General features: G+C 35.8%; 1 protein-coding gene and 1 long non-coding RNA gene across 3 annotated transcripts; both read left to right on the forward strand.

The window, feature by feature from the left end:
• The first annotated feature begins 592 nt into the window (after positions 1-592).
• On the forward strand, positions 593-5,573 carry LOC110705355 (disease resistance protein RGA2-like). 2 transcript variants are annotated; one of them, XM_021883200.1, is made up of 3 exons: positions 593-1,228; positions 1,340-1,479; positions 2,259-5,573. In XM_021883200.1, the coding sequence occupies exon 3, from the start codon at positions 4,039-4,041 to the stop codon at positions 5,545-5,547; it is 1,509 nt and encodes a 502-aa protein (XP_021738892.1). In that variant the 5' UTR covers positions 593-1,228; positions 1,340-1,479; positions 2,259-4,038; the 3' UTR covers positions 5,548-5,573. The 2 variants fall into 2 exon arrangements, with proteins under 2 accessions (XP_021738892.1, XP_021738893.1); XM_021883201.1 differs by having other exon boundaries at positions 593-1,183.
• A 4,835-nt stretch (positions 5,574-10,408) lies between these two features.
• Positions 10,409-15,223, forward strand: LOC110705356. The gene is made up of 2 exons (XR_002508068.1): positions 10,409-10,525; positions 14,879-15,223. It is a non-coding gene; the product is annotated as an uncharacterized LOC110705356 (long non-coding RNA).
• Positions 15,224-15,913: the final 690 nt, after the last annotated feature.

Raw genomic sequence — 15,913 nt, forward strand, 5'->3', positions numbered from 1 at the left:
ACCCGACCCATATTTGATCCGAAAATAGAGTTGACCCGATCCTGACGTTGACCCGACACCCGAACTGACTCGGCCCCTAATTGTCCCGAAGTGTTTGACCCAAACAGACTAGATACCCGAACAGACCCAATACCGAAATGTCTTGAACTAAAATTACCTTATAATTGAATTAAAAATTTCTTGTGCCAAAAATAACTCAATTGTATATATACAACCGTAGCTAAGCTCATCAATTGAATTGATAGTTACAATAACAAAATATATACTCCGTATAAAATTATTGATTTGAGCTTGATCCACAAATGAAACAACCCAAACATTACCCGACCATATTTTGATCAAACCCGAATATGATCCGACCAAATTTTGACTTGACCCGAATGTATTTAACCCGAAATTGACCCGACCCAAAATTGACCCGAGTCATACTCGAAATCTGAATTGACCCGACTCGACCCATACCCGACCCGAATATTACCTGACCTAACGTGATAGTGATCCAACCCAGCTCGACCCGAATGACCACTTGCCAGGTCTATTCTGAACAGACCTCATGGAGCCCACAATTAGAGTAAACAACCACGGTCTACGAAGTAAGATTAATTTCTTCATCCAAATGAAAACAATAATCCACCAAAAGTCCAAAACTGATTGTACTAGCACTTCAAATTAAACTATTTATTGATTTGATGCGTTCAGTCATCTGAAATTCTGAACAATTCGTATTGAACTTGGGAGATTACCACCAGTTTCACAAATCCCAAAGATGATCCATCAAGAAGAAATCTTATTTGACATACTTTCACGACTACCTGCTAAATCCATTGGCCGATTACGGTGTGTTTCAAAGCCATGGAAATCTCTTCTAAGTTCTAACCCAACCCCACTTCATCAAAACCCACCTTTATCGAACCAAACATCTTCCTAACCAATATCAATCACTAATCCTAGTTTCTGAGGAACTCCATTCCCTGCATTTAACCCAATTGAATAATGCCCACCACCTGTTCGACGAAATTACCACTTTTGCTACCAAGCTCTGTTTTGATGATCATCGTTTTGGTTCGACCCTTGTTAATAATGTTTGTTCTTGTGATGGTTTAGTCTTTGTTTGTGACGAGGAAAGCAAGATGTTGTTGGTAAACCCGACAACAAGAGAGATGAAGGAGTTGCTGAGTTCGCGGTATGCTATTGATCCTTATGCTAGTTTTACCATGTATGGACTTGGGTATGATTCAGTTACAGATAATTATAAGATTGTTATGCTTTCGTATTATGACACTGATAATGAGCATGAACCTTATTGTACTGAGATGTTTATTAATGTGTACTCTGTTAGAAATGATACTTGGAAGAGGGCTGAGAGTTCTCAGTATGATCATGGCATCCCGGATGGATTTTGTGTTAGAGGGACCTTCATGGAGAGAGCCTTGTCTCGCCTTGTTTAGAATATTGAAGCTTTGGAAGAAGGCTAAGTTAGTAAGTAGCTACTTCGTCATGGAGAAGTTTGTATAGAACATACGGAGTATTTTTTTGCTTATGCTGTATTGCTCTTGCATAATTTTGGTGTTTCTGGTAATCAAATGGCTGCATGTTATTTGGCTGTTAGCTAGCCCTCATGTTTGTAAACTTGGTTTTCTAGGCCCTCGTATGTGATTTATTTCTAAGTTACTTTCTATGATCCATAATGCTGGTGATTTTTTTTTTAAGGTTTGGGGATAGCTCAAGTGTATTGTTGCTAAGATTTCTTGCTTCCTAAATCTCACAAATATCTTCCAATGTATGCCTATGTACTCTGTACTGCTAAGTGCTAAGGCCATTTATTGCATAATGTGCTCTTTTTTTGAACTTTCACAATGAAAGAAACAAAATAAACGTATATGGTTGAAGGATCCTTGCTTTGTTCCTTATACTGAGGAAAAGATTGAAGAGTCTGGTGATATGCAGTTGCTGCATCATTTGAAATACAGCTAGCTCATTGATGTTGTGAGTCTATACGGAAGATAAGTCTCTCAAAGTGCCAAACCTTTGTTTGGTTGATGGAGAGAAGTTTGTGCTTGATTTTGTTTGGAAGATGCTTGTGTTTGATTGTCTTGTATTGCTTGGAGGGTACTTTTGTGGGTTTCCTTCAAAGTTCATGGTTATAACCAATGGGTGTGTAATGCTGCCTAGATGATGAATATTATGGTTTTAAGGAGTCTTGGACTAAAGTTTTGATATTTCGCTATAATCCAATGATTAGTCTTGTATTCTGTTAGGGAACAAATGGTGCTGGTGATACACGAGGAGACCACTGCTAAGGAATTAATATGTTCAATTTGAGATCAAGGATTTCATTGTTTATGGCATTCCAGATGTTTTTGGGGTTGGAGGCAGCTTCATGAGGAGCTGGCTTTGTCTCTCCTTGTTGCGTGACTACAAAAGATTGTTTGATGTCAGTTATTAGGGAGCGCATGACAGCTAAGTATATATTTCTTTCTAAATTTTCATGCTTTCTTACTCTGTACGTGATTGTGAAAGTACATGTTGCCATGTTTTTTTAAGACAGAGTTGTTCTCCCAAAAGAGACTTGTAACGTTTATATTTTTGTAGGACGCTATGATCGTTTTTTCTTAGCTTTCTTTTGAGAAGAACCTTCCCAAGTGTGTCAGTTATGTTTTTCCCACGCACTGTTATGTGATTGTGTGAATTGTGAGGTGTTTTAATTTCCTGTGGTTCATACCGATGATCTAGTTGATATTTGTAGAAATGCAATCAAGCTGGTAATTTAATTGCTATTGTCATATGGCAAAATAACATCTGCTACCAAGTTTTAGGTGCTATTGAATTTCTTTTGATTGCTTTATACTTAAGATTATTAATTTTGTTGATATTTACTACGGAGTACATTATCATGCGATCATTCTCGCTTTCCATTTCTTTATTCCCTCTATTTGTTCTAAAAATAATAATGCACACTACCAATTTCTTTATAAATTTTGTTGATATTTACTACGGAGTACAATTTTCCCTCGTTTCGTGTTAAAATGGCTTCATGTCTGTGATGGATGCTTCTGAATTTTCTGAAACTGAAATTGGGGAGATTGAGTTTGATCAGTTGGCCAAACCATAGTTATATTCAAATTTTCTTAAAAAAATAATCAGTTCACCAAAAAAATCCAATGAGAATTCCTTCTTACCCAATCCCAAGTTCCTAACAAAATACTGTAAGGCCACAACAAAAGAAAAACACATATTCATTTTATTTTCCCAATTATCTTGATTATCCTATATATATCACTGAGTTATATATTGCACACCACCTGTTCACAAAATGAGAATATTTGCTGAGTTGAAATTGCTTCATGCGATTGATGGGTTGGTTTTAATTAAGGTGTTGCCGATACACAATGTTTGGACTTGAATTGGGTATGATTTCTTATTTTTTAACTGTTATAAAATAAGATTTCTGATTCACAAATCACATGTTATTAGTTAATTTTTGAGAAGATAAGTTTCCTTTATCATGTGCTCCGCCATGCCTACACGTGATCCTATCCGAAGATAACTCGCTACTATACCGGAAGTCCGGAACAACTATAAATATATGGCCTGGCTAACCAAGATAAGTTAACCCATACCTTTGTAGGCTAGTTGCTTTAAAGTTGCATTTCATTATTCACAAATCTCTTGAAAATAGAGTTGATGTTCCATGAAATGCGGATATCATGTTGTAGTCACTAACACCATTCCCACTTATTTTTAATTTGGTCAATTATTAGCTTATTTGTCAGTGCTCACTAACAACATTCTCATTCATATTAAAAATTTGACATTGTATTAAATTCTACTAACTAGCCCACATGCACACACGTAATCCAGATCATTTTTTATACCTTCAACATTGACCCAGGTTAGTTAGTACTACTAACAACCTTAATTATTATGCGGAATTAAGCCATCAATCAAATTCGGTATTGTGTATTGATTATCACTTTCTTATCCTTTTCTCTTCCTCTCACAAACTCTCATTTTCTCTGTCTACTTCAGCAACCAAGAATGGATATTGGAACAGCCATGTCTGTAGCTCAAACTTTGTTTGCAGCACTGCAGTGTTCTCAGCTTAATGAGATCTGCTCCATTGCTGGTTACAAATCCAAACTCGATGAACTCCGTCGCACTGTCTTAAGAATCAAGGCTGTGCTTAAGGATGCTGAGGCCAAGCAAGAGCTGTCCGAACAAGAACAGCTCTATATTGAAGAACTCAAGGATGCTGTTTATGAAGCCGATGATCTCTTTGATGAGTTTGTCACTCTTGCTGAGCGGAAGCAGCTCTCCAAGGGTATCAAGGTTTGTGTGCTTTCACTTTTCACCAAGTTTGGTACAGCTTACAATATGGCTCAAGGGGTTAAGAAGATCAAGAATAAGTTGGATGCTATTGTTTATGATAAGCGGTTCAGCTTGAGCATTGATCCTAATCCTATTAAGAATCGAAGGCTTGAAACTTGTGCTTATGTGTATGAAGATGATATCATTGGAAGAGAGCTTGATTTGGAGAAGGTTATTGGTGTGTTGCTCGATTCTAATGTTCAAAAAAACGTCTCTTTCCTTTCAATTGTGGGGATTGGAGGGTTGGGGAAAACTGTCCTTGCCCAACTCGTGTATAACGATACTAGAATCACAACTGCATTTTCTTTGAGGTTGTGGACTTGTGTCTCTGATGAGAATGAGGAACTGCTGGATGTGCGGGGTGTTCTTGATAAGATTGTAGCTTCAGCTATGAATCATAAGATGAATGAGGGCTCTACCATGGATGCATTGCAAAGACAACTTCGAGAACAACTTGCTGGGAAAAAATACTTGCTTGTTTTGGATGATGTATGGACTGAAAATTATGACCGCTGGCATACATTGAAGCAATATTTGATGGGAGGTCAAAAAGGAAGTTGGATTGTGGTTACAACACGTTCACATCGAACTGCGGAAATCATAGGAGATGGTGCAAGGCACGATTTGCAAGGCTTGTCGAAAGAAAATTCATGGTGTTTATTTAAAAGAGTAGCATTTGGATCTAATCATTCAAGCCTTCCCAATGACTTGGTTAAAATTGGCCAATATATTGTTGAGGAATGTGTGAACGTCCCTCTTGCAATTAGAGTGATAGGAAGTCTTCTTTATGGCCAAGACAAACAAAAGTGGCTTTCAATTCAGAAAATGGGGTTAGGAAAAATTAAAGGAAGCCAAAATAGCATCATGCCTACATTGATGCTTAGTTACTATCAACTTGAATCCCCATTAAAAAGCTGTTTTGGCTATTGTGCAATTTTTCCTAGAGATTATGTGATGGAGAAGGTTACATTGATTAGGCTTTGGATGGCACAAGGCTACATTCCGTTAGATGACCATCAAAGCCCTGAAGATCTTGCCGAGGAGTATTTTTCGGTTTTGTTGCATAAATGTTTCTTCCAAGACGTAAAGAAAGATGAATATGGATATATTAGATCATGTAAGATACATGATTTAATGCATAATGTTGCTCAAGAAGTTATGAGAAATGAGATTTGTTAGGTGAAAACCATGAACGGGGATGTGAAAAAAAAAGTTTGTCATCTCGCTGTCACAAAAAGTACAAATACAAACTACTCATTTAATTAAACCCAGGTGCGTTCATTTCTTCAATTCAGTGAGTATGTAATTTACAATATTGTGAACTTGGATGCATTAGTAGCTAATTGGAAATACTTAAGAGCATTGGACTTGAGTTTCTCGAAGAGCAAGAGTTTGTCGGACTCAATAGGTGATTTGATACATTTGAGGTATCTAGACCTCACACATAGTGAAAGTCTAGAAGTTCTGCCGGGTTCAATTACAAAGCTAGGTAATCTTCAAACTTTAATCTTATTTTGCTGTAGAGATTTGAAAGTTACCAAAAGATTTGACGAAGCTGGTTAAGCTGAGGGTCTTAGATTTAAACTTTTGTCATAAGCTTAGGTATATGCCAAGAGACATGGGTAACCTGACTTGTCTTCACACTCTTAATTGGTTTGCGGTGGGAGATACAAGTTCAAGTAAGAAAGAGGTGTTTGATGGGCTGGAAAATCTAAAAGCTCTTAGAAGCCTAAAAGGTTATCTTAATGTAAATATGCAATATATAAAGACAAGTGCAAGTGGTTATAAGATAAATGGTGGAAAAGAAGGAGGCTGCCTGCGGAATAAGGAACATCTCAAAAGTGTGAGGTTTAATTTTGGTAATATGTACTATGATTTCGATACAAGGAAGATGAAAGGGAGAAGAATGATGAAGCACTGATGGAAGTGTTGCAGCCACATTCTAATCTCATGAGTTTGGATGTGTGGGGATATAAAGGTGCGAGAATGCGACAATGGACCAGGGAAGATAACTTGACAACCTTTCTCCCTAATCTTATTCATTTGTTATTGGTAAATTGTCCAAAATTGCCATATTTGGGACAATCAAAGCTTCCTCAATTGAAAAAATTAGGAGTGCGTTGTTGCCCAAACCTAACAGTTATTCCAGAGTGTCCTGCCTTGGAATACCTACATTTATTTGTATTCAATGAAAGATTGAAAATTTTACCAGTATCAGTGGACTCATCTGATGACATTGGTCCCAAATTAAGGGAGATTACAGTAGACAACGTCGCATGGCTGAATTTACTGCCCATGAACACTTTTCGTGATGGTTCGAAGCTTGTCATAAATGGGGACAAGAAAGTGGAGAGTTTGGGAGAAGCTAGGGAGGTGTTCCGTTGCTGTTCATCTTCGCTTAAATACTTGAAAATTGAGAATTGCTACAATTTGAAGAGTATAGTTACTGAAGGATTAGAGCATCTCTCTACACTGGAGGATTTGCGAATTTATAACTGTAAAAGTCTGAGTAAATCAGAAGTAGAGGGAAAGTATTCCTTTTGTCAATCCCTCCGCTCCTTGACAATACATAATAATAGTTGGGAGAGAGAAATGCACAAAGGCCCAAATTGGATGCAGTACTTGACTGCCCTCCAAGCCCTTGATATAAATGGATATCAAGTCTCACCTCGATCTCTAAGGAACTTCGACTCCCCAACCATCTGAAAGAAAGATGCCAACAATCAACTGGAGAGGACTGGCCCCTCAGATCATCGGCTCATCCAACACATCCTCAGATCACATTGCAATCACATTTTATTAGTTTCTCTGTTAATTGTAAATGAAGAGAACTCAATCAATCAATCCTTGTTTTCTGTATTCTCATTTCCTCTGTACAACACAGCTGAATAATGCCCGTCACCTATTTAATGAAATGACTTCTTTTTGTTGTTGCATATCTCACTTTTAATAGATACTGTTTCTCTTTTAATAGAGGCACTAATTTCTAAATTCCCCAAACTAGAGCATTTCTGAAGGTTTGGAGCATCTTCTGTACTGTAGATATGACCGTCATTATATGGCTTTTAATAGAAGAGAAAGTAGGACTTTGAGGATGGCTTGCCATGGTGATACCTTCTTACTGCTGCTGCTGCTGCTGTTGTTGGTCATGCTGCTGCTCCTGCTATCGTTAATTCTGCTGCTTTCGGTGATCGTCACTAGTCATCAGCATCACATGAAAGAATAACTCATTTGCTTCTGCATTGATTAAGGCAGTTGTATAGTCCAGCTCAGAAAAATCTGTTAAGCTTGTAAATTTTATTCCTGAATGTTGTACTATATATAGAGCTGTAATAATGCAATTTAAATATCAAAATAATTTCTCTTACAAAATTTTCTTTCCACAAAGTAATCTGTTTAAATTATCTGTTTATCATTATTCATTTCTCTTAAAATCCAAAGAAGAATCTGCTAGATTCCAGTTTAATCACGCTATGTTTCCTGACTTTCGTACTCGTTTTGAACTCTCACATAAGCACTCTGATTTTCCCTTACTTTCCTGGACTTTGGCTTCTCATTAAGAATTTGTTGATTCTACTTTTGTCACTCTTACAAATATCTAAAAGGGGCTTGCTGTACTATAAAGAGTCAACTAGCATCAAAATTTTGCTGCTTTACTTAGCTCGCGCACCAAATTCAGTTATCAGATCAGCTCAACAATTAGAAGGTAAATTGGTCATCCGCAATGTTTCTTACCCAAAAATTAGGTGTTACTTCAATGACCTTCCATACTATTATATGCGCGAATGTGCTTCCTTGGTCATGATTCACAATTTATATTCTCAACAATAAAAGAGAACAAAGCAACTACACTATTTTAGTGTCAACTGTAACTCTGTATGTGGTTCTGTTTCAGCATTAGTGCTACATTTTCAGCATATTTCAGTTTTATTTGACTAATCAGAGTTACAGGATTCAAGTTTCAAATATATCTCGGGTGCTAATGTACAACCCGTACATATTTCTCATCAAATAAACAGGAGAGCAATCTTTCTTCTGTTTTCGTCTAAAGAAGTATACAACTTCGGCTCTATTGTACAACGCTTACATATTTTAAATCAAATAATTAGCAGAAGCCTTCCAAAATTCTAACCTATTCACTATTTTTGTTTGCTCATTTAATTTGTGCAGTGTACAAACTTGGGTGCATTATTTGTCCTGCTCAACCTGAAAATGATTGTCATCTAAGAATTTAGTAACTTTGGATATGGCTTGATAATTGATTCAGTGTCAATATTAGATTGATCAGCAAATCCTAAATGATTTATATTGTTTGCACACCGTGTCTGCTCGACTTTTATTTGATCCAGCCCTGTTATGTACTTTGCCGCAACACCTAATTAGTCCGCCTTTTTATGTTAAATTAAAGAGTTTGCCTATGTAAAAATCTGGTCTCTTAGGTGATTTTTAATATCTTCCACGCCAGAAGCGCCAGACTAGTACTTTTGGTCAAAGAGAGCTATTGTTACAAAAACAGGTATCTTAAGTGATATTGTTTATATTTTCCACGAACATTAGCCCTTCTTATAAAGAGATCTACTGTTACAAATAATAGGTCTCTTGGATGATTTTTGTTTTCTTTTTTTCCCACATATTTATAACTTAATTATAACCCTTATTGTTCGAAGATAGGGTGTATAGACGTATTTAGTACACGCAAATATTAATACAATAATTAAATGATTTATTAACTCAAAATTTAATTAGGAAAAAATTATTACGCACATTTTACCTTGTATTTTGTAATTTGTTTTTTTTATTAAACGTAATTTCATACCCCCATTCCCTAAATCCTGGATGCAATAAAAACATTTTTTTTTGACAGGATTCGACAATCAACTTAGTAGCCATAGTTTGTTGAAATCATAAATATAACTTGCAGTATGAGCAATCAACTTAGTAGCCTTAGGGCCCTGTTCTCATTGATTGAAATGAGCTACACTGAACTGAACTAAACTTATTAAAACTGAATTGAACTGAATTGGATTGAATATTTTATAAGAGAAGGAAATTAGAAACTGAACTGAACTGAAAATTATCGTATGAGAACAGACCCTTAGTTTGTTGAAAACATAAATATAACTTGCAATATTCATTTTGCTAGTAGATTGATGAAATTGGTGTGTAAATTGTAAACTTAACTAAAATAAACGTCACAATTTTTTTAATTTTTTTAAAGGGATGTCATTTCTTATGTAAACTTAACTTAAAAGTAGTTTAAGTTAAACTAAAAAAAAAATATCACAATCTTATGTTAAATTAATTAGAAAGCACTAATCAACTTTTCCAAGCTAACTATGATTTTGTAGGATAAACAAGCAGAATAGTAGTAAGGTCAAATATTTATAAATGCTTTAAAAGATAAAAAGAATGACACATGATGACATCACATATATTTTGTATCGTTTTTTTTCAAGAAAAAAAACATATATTTTGTATCGTTAACGCTTTTTAATAGATAAAATAAAGATTTACTCATTATGTTTCTTTCAGATTTCTATTTTGTATTCAAAAAATCAAGGAACGATTTTCCCTATAATTGCTTAAAGAAAAAATTATTTTCTATTTGCATTGGATTTAAAGCTAATTTACACCATATTATCCACGTAGGATTGGTGGTAACTTTGTTATATTTTTTTTCTTGAAGTATCGCTAACGATGATAGCGGTTTTATTGTATAGAATAACTATTACCGTTAACGGTTCTTCACTAAACAAAAAAAACTACCACCAATCCTACGTGAACAATATGATAAAATTTAGTTTTTAAACCGACGCAAATAGAGAATCATTTATTTTAAGTAAGTTGGGGGAACGAAATCGTTCATAAATCGAGAATGGGTTTGAGACTAAAAGGGTAACATTATGAAAATGCAAACATTAATCTCTTTGTTGTCTCCTCCCAAAAAAAAAAAAAAAAAAAAAAAAAAAAACCTTTTCTTGTCCTGTTTATTCTCCCAGATCGTAGTACTCACTCCAACTGACTTTGCATTTCCTTCTTGCCTCAAATCATTAAAACCAACCTCAATTCACTCATACTTTCCCAATTCTCACAAAATTTCATATATAATGCACACCAACTGTTCGACAAAACAACAATATTTGCAACCAAGCTTCAGGTACTTTTAAATTTCTTTTAATTTTGTATGCTTTATACTTATAATTTAGTTGATCTTGGTACATTATAATGAGTTCATGTTATTGAATAACTCCCAATACATTACGAAGTTTATGATTAACTCATTCACATCCGCTTTCCATTTCTTTCATGGTTAAGCATTTGCTACCGAGTTCAGTATTGATCATTACTGTTTTCTTCGTCGAAAAGGCTTTAATTGTGTGATTAGTTTTAGTCATTAACCAAACAACAAGCTAAGGGAGATTATGAAGTTGCCAAGCTCGCCTTATCCTCTTGATGATCCACCATTTTTGGACTTGCGTATGATTTTTCTTTAGTCTTTACTCTTTATATCTTTTATACGTAGTAATAAAAGTGAACTTGGTTGGACTTTATTGTTTAATTGATGCAGCATGTTCAAATTCGTAATCACATGTTATAGCACGCGTTGTAGCTAGCTAGTATTTCATTCTTTTTATGTTACTCTGTATTTTTTAAATCACAACATATTAGAGAAAGACAAGGCTCACGTTGAAGGTTGAACCATATTTGCACGTGATCAGCCACTTGTATTATACGACAATTAGTAAGAGACAGCCATTCCATATTTCAATCCTATAAGGTTATAAAATACAAATATCGTCACCCATATCATAGTTGAGCCATTCAATGTAGACCCAGATTATTTAGTAAAAGATTCATCGTAACCAAGTTATTTAAACAACTGGAAAACAAAAACATTGCATTATTTAAACAACCTTAGCTTGCTTTTGAGTAAATCCTAGCCATGATATGCGGATATCATGTCGGGGTGGATTACTAACACCATTATTCCTACAACACCTCAGCAAACCATTAAGTTTTCTTTTATATTGGGACCTAAACTTTACTTTAATAATGTTTAGTGTTCTTTAATTTTGGTGCTCAACACCATAGTATAATTAAAATCACATTATTAGAGTTTGTGATTTCTATCTCGTATGTGTCGATAAGTTGTACGATTAAATGTTGGTCGAATTTAAAAGTTAGCCAACTTTATAAAATTCTAGGAATAGATTACATTTATTTGCTCTCTTTCTCTTTCTATCACAAAATTCATTTTCTCATTCTCCAAAAATTTCCTATCACTCAGTCACTCACTCCTCATTCTCTCTTTCCATCACAAACCTCATTCTCACTCTCTGAAAGTTCTTGCTGCCAAAAATGGACGTTGGAACAGCCATGTCTGTTGCTCAAACTTTGTTTGCAGCGCTGCAGTGTTCTCAGCTCAAAGAGCTATGCTCTACTGCTGACTACAAATCCAAACTTGATCAACTCCGTGCCACCGTCGTAAGAATTGAAGCTGTGCTCAAGGACGCTGAGTCCAAGCAAGTGTTGTCCGAACAAGAAAAGGTCTATATTGAAGAACTCAAGGATGCAGTTTATGAAGCCGATGATCTCTTTGATGAGTTTGTCACTCTTGCTGAGCGTAAGCAGCTCACCAAGGGTATCAAGGTTCGTGTGCTTTCTCTTTTTACCAAGTTTGGTAAAGCTTACAATATGACTCAAGAGGTTAAGAAGATCAAGAATAAGTTGGATGCTATTGCGTATGATAAGCGGTTCAGCTTGAGCATTGATCCTAATCCTATTAAGGATCGAAGGCTTGAGACAAGCTCTTATGTGTATGAGGCTGATATTATTGGAAGAGAGCTTGATTTGGAGAAGATTTTAGGTGTGTTGCTTGGTTCTAATGTCCAGGATAATGTTTCTTTCCTTTCAATTGTGGGGATTGGTGGATTGGGAAAAACAGCACTTGCCCAACTTGTGTATAACGATGCAAGAGTCACAACTGCATTCTCGTTAAAGTTGTGGACTTGTGTTGCTGATGAAAATCAGGAGGTGCTGGATGTGCGAGGGATTCTTGATAAGATCCTATTAGCTACGGGTCATAAGAAGGATGAGGGCTCCACCATGGATATGTTGCAAAACCAACTTCGAAAAAAACTTGCTGAGAATAAATATTTGCTTGTCTTAGATGATGTGTGGACTGAAAGTTGTGAGCAATGGAATGCATTGACACAGTATTTGAAGGGAGGTAAGAAAGGAAGTTGGATTGTGGTTACAACACGTTCACGTCGAACTGCGGAAATCATAGAAGATGGTCTAAGGCACGAGCTAAATGGCTTGTCAAAGGAAGATTCAGTGTGTTTATTTAAAAGAGTAGCATTTCGATCACAACCCTCAAACCCTCCTGAAGACTTGATCAAGATTGGTGAAGATATTGTAGAGAAATGTGGTAACGTCCCTCTTGCAATTAGAGTGATGGGAAGTCTTCTCTATGGGCAAGAAAAAAATAAGTGGCTTTCAATTCAAAAGCTGAGATTAGTAGAAGTTAAAGAAAGCCAAATTAGCATTATTCCTATATTGAAGCTTAGCTACTATAAGCTTGAATCTCCCATAAAGGCTTGTTTTGAATACTGCGCAATTTTTCCTAAAGATTATGAGATGATGAAGGATACATTGATAAGGCTTTGGATGGCAAATGGCTACATCCCATTTGATGGTCCTATGAGCCCGGAAGATCTTGCAGAGGAATACTTCTCGATCTTATTGCGGAGATGTTTTTTCCAAGACGTGAGAAAAGATGAAGATGGTAATATTATGTCATGTAAGGTACATGATTTAATGCATGATGTTGCTCAAGAAGTTGTGGGAAAGGAGATTTGCTGTATAAAAAACATGAACGGAGATATGCACAAAAAAGTACGACATTTCGCTGTACAAGGTATACCTTCAAATTATGTTTGCAGTAAGACCCACATACGGTCATTTCTTCATTTTGAATTATTGTCTGAGTCTTCCAAGATGGAGCAGCCTTGTGCGGATGCATTAGCAGCAAATTGGAAGTATTTAAGGGTTTTGGACTTGAGTTGGTCATATATCAGGAGTGTGCCGGGCTCAATAGGTGAACTTATACATTTGAGGTATTTAGACCTCTCAAACAATAGGCAGCTGGAAGTTCTTCCAGGATCAATTACAAAACTATATAATCTCCAAACTTTAGACTTACATTATTGTTGTTATTTGAAGGAGTTTCCAAAAGATTTGAGGAAGCTGGTTAAGTTGAGGGTCTTGGATTTACACCATTGTTTTGATCTAGTGTATATGCCCAGGGGTATAAGTAGGTTGACTTGCCTTCACACTCTTACTTGGTTTATCGTGGGCTCAAGTATGAACAGCTTGTTTGACGAGCTGGAAGATCTTAAAGCGCTAAGAAACCTGACAGGTAAACTTTCTGTTCATATCCTGTTTAGGAAAACAAGTGCGAACACTTATAAAATAAATGGAGGTAGGGAAGGAGGGTGCCTGGGTAACAAGGAACATCTCAGAAGAGTAGAATTATATTTTAATTGGGATAAGGAGGCAGTGGGAAGGAAGGAGTATGATGAAGCAATGATGGAAATGTTGCAGCCACTTAACTCTAATCTCAGGGAGTTTTATCTGAATAGATATCAAGGTATGAGATTGCCGCGGTGGCCAAAGGAAGATAACCTGGCAACCTTTCTCCCCAATCTTGTTCAGATGGAATTTTATTGTTGTTGGAATCTGCAGAATTTGGGACAAATAAGGCTTCCTCATTTGAAAATATTATTCCTAAAATATTGCCCAAACCTGACTGGTATTCTGAAGTGTCCTGCATTGGAAAGCCTACAATTAATCGATTTCAATGATAAATTGAAAATCATCAACATTCACTCCAATATTAGGGAGGTTAAGATAGACAACGGGCCATGGCTTGGTTCGCTATAAATACAGAGTGGAGAGGTTCCGTTTTGGCACTCCCTCCGTTCCTTGACATTAATGTATGTCTCTAAGATGCCCTATCAGATAAGCTACTTTACTGCCCTTGAATCATTTACAATTTGGAATTGCAAAGCAGAATCAATGCCGAGTTGGATGTCCAAACTCACCTCCCTCAGGGAACTTCGACTTCGTTGCTCAGCACGCCTAAAAGAAAGATGCCAAGAATCAATTGGAGAGGATTGGCCCCACATTCAACACATCCCTAACATTAATATCGAAGGTCCTGGCTATTGGGATTGATTTCATTCAAAGTATAAGTGTATTCGTGTAAGAGGCGTATATAGTCTATCTAGTTACATTGTGATCAGGTAAACTATATTCAATTTTTTCATCTGTGGTGTGAAATTAGTGTAACAAATCAAAATTATTTTTGTAATTGTAGTCTCCTACGATAGCCAAATGACATGAATAAGCTTGTTGCAATTCTAAGTTTGTGATGATGAACAACTTTTAAAGGAATTACATCTCTTTCAAGGACTTTGATTTGCGTTTTTGGCCAATTTGTTTACAGGAGGATAATATTTGATGCTGGTGATGAATGAAAAGTAGTATAAATGAGAACATGGTGATATACAACTTAGAACAAGGACCATTTAATGATATCTCATGGCTTCGTAGCTCATGGCATTCCAAATAAAATTGGTATCGTCAGCCTTGTTGAGTTGCAGGGAGCTTCAATTCATAGAGAGACTTGTAAATAATCCCACATTCAATGCTACTAGTAATATCTTGTGATCAGGTGAAAATTCAATCTTAACTTCTTCCTTTTCCATGTAGTGGTACTTGTTGTGTGAAAATTTCATCATACACCCGGTCAAAATACATGAGTTATAAAAAATCAAAATGATTCTCCTCTCGATACATGTAGTGGTACTTGTTGTTTAAAAGATTGATTTGTTATTATTATTACTTGATTCATTATTTACATTCCATATTACGAGAGAGAAACTATGGTAAATTTTGAACAAAAGATTGTCAAGTCATTTAATTAGTTCCTTGCAAACTTGATGAATACTTTATATTCGTGATTTGATGATACGGTGTTTATTGTTAACACAGTTTGTTATGGATGAAGGTAGATCCGGATATTTCTTTCTTCTTTTAAGCTTGTCTTCTCAGCTAGTCATCGACTTGAAAATGTTCCAATTGTACAATCTTGAGCATTTCTCGCAGGTTGGGACGGAGCAGCTACTGTCTTGTATCTTTTATACGATATAAGGTATATATTGAAATTTGAAAATATAGAAAGTTTATCATAGTTATGAAGTTATCACTTCTCTCAACTATATTGAAAATATAGAAAGTTTATCAGTAATAAAATTCTTAAATATTATTTTCACAAATTCGATTATTTGAAAATAGAAGGTACTCGTACTTAGTACTCTGTATTTACTTAGGATTAGGATTACTCCATATAAAGCCTCAATATTCGTTTGTTCATCTAAATCGTATATATATAGATGTATATGCTCGAACTGTCGAACAAAAACAACCTGGCCTTTGAAATTAACAAGAAAGCCAAATCTTTAGAGAGAGTGATCAAAAT

This window comes from Chenopodium quinoa, unplaced genomic scaffold (genome assembly GCF_001683475.1).
Source record: "Chenopodium quinoa cultivar QQ74 unplaced genomic scaffold, ASM168347v1, whole genome shotgun sequence".
Classification (NCBI taxonomy): Eukaryota; Viridiplantae; Streptophyta; class Magnoliopsida; order Caryophyllales; family Amaranthaceae; genus Chenopodium; species Chenopodium quinoa.

Excerpts from the sequence above, each read along its gene's own strand:
- LOC110705355 (XM_021883200.1), top strand. The coding sequence starts at position 4,039 with ATGGATATTGGAACAGCCATGTCTGTAGCTCAAACTTTGTTTGCAGCA.